Below are 7,301 nucleotides of genomic sequence, written 5' to 3'. Positions count from 1 at the left end.
CTGGTGACAGATACACAGATAGTAAAGACAGTTACTTGAAAGCAGCAGGTGAGCTAACGATGTAGCACATTGGCTAAATGCTGCGTAACTTTATCATGTAGCGAGCATGGATTAGTTCAATATCAAGCTGATAAAAATATTACTGTAACGTTGCAGTGAGAGTTTATCTGAGTTTCCACCATGATGTGTGAAGCTGGCTCCCTACCTGTCTATAGCCGCTCTCACTTTGCCTTTTTTTCGGGAGTACTGTGCCAATATGACAGTGTCTCGCTGCGCTGAATGAAAGGTACGGCGCCGGTGTTGATCTGCCTCTGAGATAAGAACATTGAAGTAACCTGAACATGTCTGAGTGAAAAGCCACAGTCTGCGTGCTGGTGTTCCTGCGTTTATTGCAGGATTTCTGTATGAAAGTGGTTGTGTTTCGGATTATGCTCGCTCATGAGTTCAAGTGAGCACGCGTACAAGCACACGCCTGGTAGCAATCTTAAAACCGCACCGCTAGTGGCCGCTGGAAACTACATAATGCCCCTTTAACCCATAGTTGCTCCAGAGGCGTTTGACTATGTTGATTATGTCAAAGAATCCAGAGACTTTTGGAGACACAGTCCTTGTCCAACCTGTACTTGTTCTTAATATGATCTTTATATGAAGCTTAGTCAGTTCACAGTCACAGTTGTCAACATTTGAGTAAGAAATCATTGGATTGAAACAGTTGCTGCATAATCAATTTGTTAAAAAGTGAAAGAAAGTGGGCTCAAACATGCAACCTTGTTGGTGAGAGTCTTGTGCTTTGCCAAGTTAGCTAACCAAACACTGTAAACTCAAAAAATTGTATATTATTACTTCTTATTATTATTAACTGTTTTTAAGTGTTGGATACCTGACTATCGCAAATAAATTCTCAACAAGAAGAAAACAAAGAAAAACTGCAAGTAGTAAAGCATTATGTTTTTATTGACATGGTTTGTATGTGGCAAATTTTGATGCTTCAGGTTATCTGATATTTGAAGTCTGACAAAAATTATCCATCTGATTTCACTAAGCTCAAAGTTATTCAAGGTGGGTTAAAATTAAGGGCAACTGGACTTGGTTGAATATACTAAAAGATGTTATGCCTCTCATCAAAGAGGCTTCTTCAGTTCTAAAGCTAAAAGTTGACTGAGCCATGCCTTCTATTTGGTCTTAAGGCCATTCATCGGCTTGTACAGTGGAAGGAGGAATTTCCATGACTTATCCCAACCTGAGAGTGATTTGATGGTCATCTGCTTTTTCAGACCAGAAGGGTGAACAAAGGACCTCCAAGATTCTGCCCACTCCTCAATGAACATTTCTTTGTTTTTGTCCTCCATCTTTAGCTTCTTTCCTGAAGCAGGGCCTTTCTTGGGACGTGGTTGTGTTTTACCCAACAGGTGGCATCCTGCCCACTTCCTTTCTGATTGTTTCTCCTTCTCAATGTTGGAGTACAAATGTCTACTTGTTTTGTTCTTTTTTGTGATATTCATCCTAGGATCAACGGGTTCCTTAGACATGGTTTTGTCTTTCATCTGTGCACTAGCCCGCTGCAGGAACTGATGAGAGTTTTCCCAAAGCCTGATGGTTGCAGGGTTGTTACTAAAGTTGGTTTTGATGTTGTTTTGTGTGTTATTCCCTCTTGACCACATGACTACATCGTGACATGGGTTAGGAGAAGACTCCACCCAGGGTTGATCCACATGGGGCATGGGATTGGCAAGCCTGAACGACCTTCCCCACTTAGATCCATGCCCATTGAAAGTGGCATGTAGTTGCTGAGTAGTGCCGGTCATGCTATTCCTAGGTATCCCCGAAGATCTGTAATGACTTGGTTGATGTTTCAGAAGTGACCCAGCTCTCCATGAAGCACTCCAATGTTTCTCAGGATATCTTTCCCTGAACATCTGGCTCTTAAAAGACTGGCTCATTTTAGCTTTGGCTCTCTGCAAGGAAATCTTCTCTCTCCGGGGTTGGCTCTCCATTAACATATCCCCCCCGTTCTCTCTAGGCTTCTGCTCAGTCCAGAGCCCTGTGTGGAATATGGAGCACTTCCAGGCTTCCCTCCATTTGGTTAGGGAGGGTTTGTCATGGTGGAACTGAGTTTCGGAGACCATCCAGGCTCCCTGCCAGTCAGAAATGGACCTAGCGTACCTCCTGTCTGTCCGTGAATCGTAAGGATAGAGGGAAGTCACACTTGACCTTGCTTGGCTGGTTTGTGCCCTACACTGCGCAGGATTTGATCGATTCTGAGGCCTTGATAACCTCCATGATTCTCCCCAACTCTGCTCCCTGGTCGGCCCATTGTTAGGTAGTTCCAAAGGTGGAAAGTGGTTCTGGACCCACGCATGATGTACTTGGATTTGGGGTGTGGTGGACCAACCCTGCTCCCAACGTTCAGGCTCTCGACACAGAGGCAGACAGGTGAACATCCATGAGTCTTTCCACTCTGAGGTAGTAGGCTTCATGTCTCCTCCCTTCTCAGATGCTCTGAAAGGCCTTGAAGGATCAGGACTAATTCTTCTCTCTATTTTCATTCTGTGTTTCAGTGTCTTCCAGGAATCCCCCCATTCTGAGGTAGACAAGACATTTTCCAAGTGTTTCAGATGAATCAGCTTAGATTGGGCGAATTCTTGCTTTGGGCAGTATATGACATGGTGTTTCAGTTGCTCATAGCATGAGTCAGCTTTCTCTGATGTTAAATGATGACCCTTTGGGTTCTTCTCTACCTTCTGAGCCTCCATCTTTGGTGGAGAGACCTTTAAGACTTTCTTTATTTCTTCACATGGTTTAGAGTTGTTTTTGGTCACCTGCCATGACTTCCTCCACTCAGAGAGAGCCTTAAATTCCTTGTGGAGCTCCAAGTACAGACCTCTGTACGTCTTGACTATGTAAAGATGCGCCTCTTTCTGCTGGCCATGATAATCATACTTATCCTTGTTATCTTGCCTCAGAGAGGGATCAGAATTCTTGTGGTTATTGAATACCACCATGGCTGCTCTCCATGAGTCAGCCCACTCATGACAATGAGATTTTTTTACTTGAGGCAACTTGGATTTGTTGCAGCCATGGTGGTTGACAAGCCTCCAACATTCTTCCCACTTGAAGCTTATCTCTCCATTGTCATCCTGCTTGTTAACAATAGACCCATTCATTAGACCATTATTTGTATCAGTTAAATTATTCTGCTGACTTGTTGGCTTTGTGGATCTCCATGACTTGCTCCACTCTGATGAGCAGAAGGCTTCATTGTGGTGCTGAGTCTCCAACAAAAAGGTGAAGAATCCAGATTTGGTGACATTCTTTCCATTTACAGAACATGTATCCCTCTTCTTATGTTTTTTTTTCAAATTTTCTCCAGGACATCTGCCACTCCTCAGTGGGAAGACTTAAGTCTAACTCTTGTGATTCCACCACCCTGTCTGGTTTCTTCCAGAGATGATGGCTGTAAAGATCTATCATGTTTGGCCCGTTTGTACAAGGCTTTCCTACTTCAGAGCAAAGCTGCGGGGTAGCAAATATCCAGCACTTGCCCCAGTCTGGTGTAGCTGTAGCACCCTCTGCTGGTAATGGCAAGGATTTGTTGTACTTCCAAGACTTTCCCCACACCATAGCAGAAGGTTGATTCCGGGTGATGAACATGATTAAGTCAAGTCTGTTAAAATTTTTGCCTTGCCCCTTTTTATCCTTGTAGTTTGGGGCTGGAGCAGGGAAGACCCTTCTCTGGCCTCCTGGTCTGCCTAGTGGACCTGAACCTGATCCACAAGGAAGAGTAGGAGGAACCTGGTGTTGTTTACTCTTCCACACATTGTTGTTGTTTGTCTGATTCTCAGCTGGTTTAATTTTTCTCTCCACTCTTTTATAGTTACCCAGTTTGGCAACCAAACGATTTTCCCAGTCCTTGTTAATACTGTGGGAAAAAATATAAGACAAAATATAAAACATGAGCTAAATGTCAAAAATGCTCGCAGAAAGTATGATCACAGACAAGGACAACATCTCTTAAAGACAGACAAGATAGACAAATTTGTGCACTAGTAGTAACAGCTTCTTTAAGCAATTATCCTTTCATGGAAATATTACATCAGTATTGCATCAGGATATGTTGGTGTTGCAGGTCTAAAATAATGGTCCTACATTGCCATCTTAGAGCCACACCACTAACAGGGGAAAATATACAGTAATTAATCTTGGCTTTCAGAAGCAAATCCAAGTCAAATCCTGATACATTGTGATGCTGTGTTATGTAACAGAGCAGAGTACAGTAATAAAGGTGAAGTTTGTCACTGGGTTACAATATGTGTGATGTGTGCATTGTACATGTGTTTGATGTACAGCAGCGCTATTCTATTACAAATTCATTTGGGCCAGATTTAAAGAACAGGACACAGGGATGGGCCGGACATTTTCTCACGAGTTGGGATGGGTATCACTAGAATTTTATTGACATACTTGTCTAACCCTTATTTGTTCTGTTCTTTATTGATATTCAGTTATTTTTCATTGCTAAATAATTGCCTTTAATAAAAGATATTATGTAAAAGAAATAATTTCATATTTTTATATTAAGTGAATATTGTTTCAAGAGCAGCAACAGGATTCACAATAGCAAAGACACTAATATCTCACTGGAAACAAATCTAACATGTCAGTAAAATAAATCATATTCCTGACATCAACATACTGAGTGAAGTTTAGAAAGAATGATGAACTCAGTCATGAGTCCCTATCAGTCGCTCCTCCTGTCCTCCCCCTCCTCCTATCTCTGCTGTTGCTGGTAGAGAGGAGAGCTTTTTACTCACATAGGATTTATTGCACCACGTACTTACACTAACGAGCATAACGTGCTGGCTGACTTTGCTCCATGTTTGTGTGTGTGTGTGCATCCAAACTGGAGTTATTACAGTTACAATAACATAGGCATGTCTGTCAGCGATTATGAAATGATGCAGCAGCAGTCCCTGGGGATTTATTAATAGAATAATGTGTTTTGGACTAAATGTTTTTGCTGGATTGGATGGTCTTGACCTTTGACAACGTAACAAAACCATTTTTGTTGGAATATAATTGATCAGTGGATTACTATGGGGCTTTACAGGTGAGTGGCTGATTGTATCTTGAAATGGTTTGCATTGGTCGAATCACAAGGATTTTTGTTTCAAACAGTGTATCATTTGTGTGCACATACTGAAAGCACACACCAGGAACAGACAGCCAGCGGGCAAATAAGTAGTAATAATTATAATAATAATTATGTAATATATTATAGTATAACATTCACAGGGGCTATACTTCTGCATTGAGTATATTTTCCTGATAATACTTACATATTCAATGCAATTCAATTACTTTTACTTGCAACAGAGTATTTCTACACTGTGGTATTGCTATTTTTACTTAAGTAAAATGTCAGAGTAGCCCACTGTCTGAGATCTGGTGTCGGGGTTAACTTCTTCTTTTAGTGTGCTGATGTATCAGATTTCTCCTGCAGGACACCTTTATATCTTTAAATGAATGCAGTAAAAATGTCAGAATTGTAGCAAAAAAAGTAATCTCAGAAATTCTTCCATTCATAGAAGAAAAAGTAAGAAGATAAAATGCTTTTGAAGAAACAAACCATTTTTTCTTGACAACTAATTGTCAGTCTTTCAGTCATTAACCTCCCTGCTAATATTAGAACATGATGGATCATTACAGCTGTCATTCCCTCCCTGATCAGCAGTAGTCCACAGTGTCCCAATTCCATCACCAACTTCCCAGGATTTATTCATCTTATTTATTATTTATGCATCTCTTCATCTGTTATCCTGCCTGTCTTGTTTTTGATCATTGCATGTTTTGGAGGGGATTTTTACCCATTTGCTTATGCCAATTTGGCATTTCCTGCTGGTTGTAAATCAAAACAAGTTCTGGTCCAATGTTTAATTTTTCCCACATTCATCTGCACAGTATCAAAAAGCCATACAAATAGTGAGATGTGTGTTTGTCTTGGAACTGTGGAACAGTGTTTGTGTAATTATTCTTACTGCCTGAACAGACAAAACAAAAGTGGCTGAAATAAAAGTGGTTCTGTGATTTTTTTTTACATTTATGACGGGATCAAGAGAGGACCAGCATGTAGTCTTTATTGTTCTAGTACATTTAGCTCTGTACATTTAGATGACAATGTTATACCATTGTGATTATATAGTGTAATAAATTACATTAGCCTGCATTTGAGGACATACAACTAATTTCTAATTGGTTTGTGTTTATCGCTGCAGAACAGTGTGAAAGGTCAGTAAAAAGAGACCTGGGTTCTTCTAGAACACATCAAGTTAACATAAAAGTCAGACGCATGTTCAAATTGAAGAATAAACTCTAATTCTGCTGCTGAAGATATTTAATAATTCTGAGATACAGACCACATAATAGCAATGTGTGCAAAAAAGTCCCTGTTGTTCTCCTACTACTGCTGGGTACTATTCAATAAAACAATCTTGAAAAATGTTAATGTGAAAATTCTGATAAAGGACTTGCAGACAGTATGTGCACACAAATACAGATAATAGTTTCAGTCCTTACGAAGGCAGAGCACTCCTTTCTATTCGTTCCTGCTCCAGATGCAGCTTTTGTCCATACTCTCTCGCTCTGATCTCCCAGACATTCTTCATGATTGAGGCGTCACAGCCAACAACCTCAGGGTTTTTCTCACTAGACATCTTTAAACTGTTTCAAACTGCAAACACAGAGAACAATATTAAGAAACCTCTGAAGAATTATTGTTTTTTTGGATGAAGATTATATTAATGTTAATACAATATAATGAACCCTGCAGAGATGGAAGTGGTGTACCTTATAGCCGTGATCCTCTGTGTGATCCGTGTAGGGATGCTGCAGGCAGCTCTGTTCCTATATACTGTCACTCCAAGAGTCATTGACCTGCTTTTAGATGATTGAGGGGCTGTCCCAACTAAAAATAAAACACCCTCCAGACACACGGAAAGAACCACTGCCTTCTCTACAAACATATGCCTGTAATATTACTGTTAGTAACTCCTCCAATCTGTGATGCAGGTTTGGTAGCTGTAACTTCAAAATTAAGCCTCAGACACACAATTCATCAAAAATATAAAGACACAATAAAGCCCAAAGGCTTATTAACCCAATTATTTAAAAAACTCAGACTCATACCACAGCTGTGTTCTGCAAAGACAAGCCCCCATTGCTGCCAAGAGGTAATACTGTACATAACTTGTATGTATACACTGTATACACACTATATATGATTTTCTGTTTTTCGTTTTTTTTTT

The 7,301-nt window shown here is 40.3% G+C and overlaps 1 protein-coding gene across 1 annotated transcript; it reads right to left on the bottom strand.

Annotated features, from left to right (window-relative positions):
• Positions 1 to 936: 936 nt before the first annotated feature.
• LOC119914309 lies at positions 937 to 6,924 on the bottom strand. The gene is made up of 3 exons (XM_038733533.1): positions 6,844 to 6,924; positions 6,574 to 6,727; positions 937 to 3,919 (listed from the first exon to the last, which is right to left on the bottom strand). Exon 3 carries the CDS (start codon positions 3,162 to 3,164, stop codon positions 1,173 to 1,175), a length of 1,992 nt encoding a protein of 663 aa, XP_038589461.1. The 5' UTR covers positions 3,165 to 3,919; positions 6,574 to 6,727; positions 6,844 to 6,924; the 3' UTR covers positions 937 to 1,172.
• Between the last annotated feature and the right edge of the window lie 377 nt (positions 6,925 to 7,301).

Source organism: Micropterus salmoides, unplaced genomic scaffold, assembly GCF_014851395.1.
Source record: "Micropterus salmoides isolate LMB-PRFRI ecotype aquatic unplaced genomic scaffold, ASM1485139v1 Ms_hic_scaffold_20, whole genome shotgun sequence".
Classification (NCBI taxonomy): Eukaryota; Metazoa; Chordata; class Actinopteri; order Centrarchiformes; family Centrarchidae; genus Micropterus; species Micropterus salmoides.
The sequence above is the reverse complement of the archived record's forward strand: the minus strand, read 5'-3'. Positions and strand labels throughout refer to the sequence as shown.

Excerpts from the sequence above, each read along its gene's own strand:
- LOC119914309 (XM_038733533.1), bottom strand. The coding sequence starts at position 3,164 with ATGAATGGGTCTATTGTTAACAAGCAGGATGACAATGGAGAGATAAGC.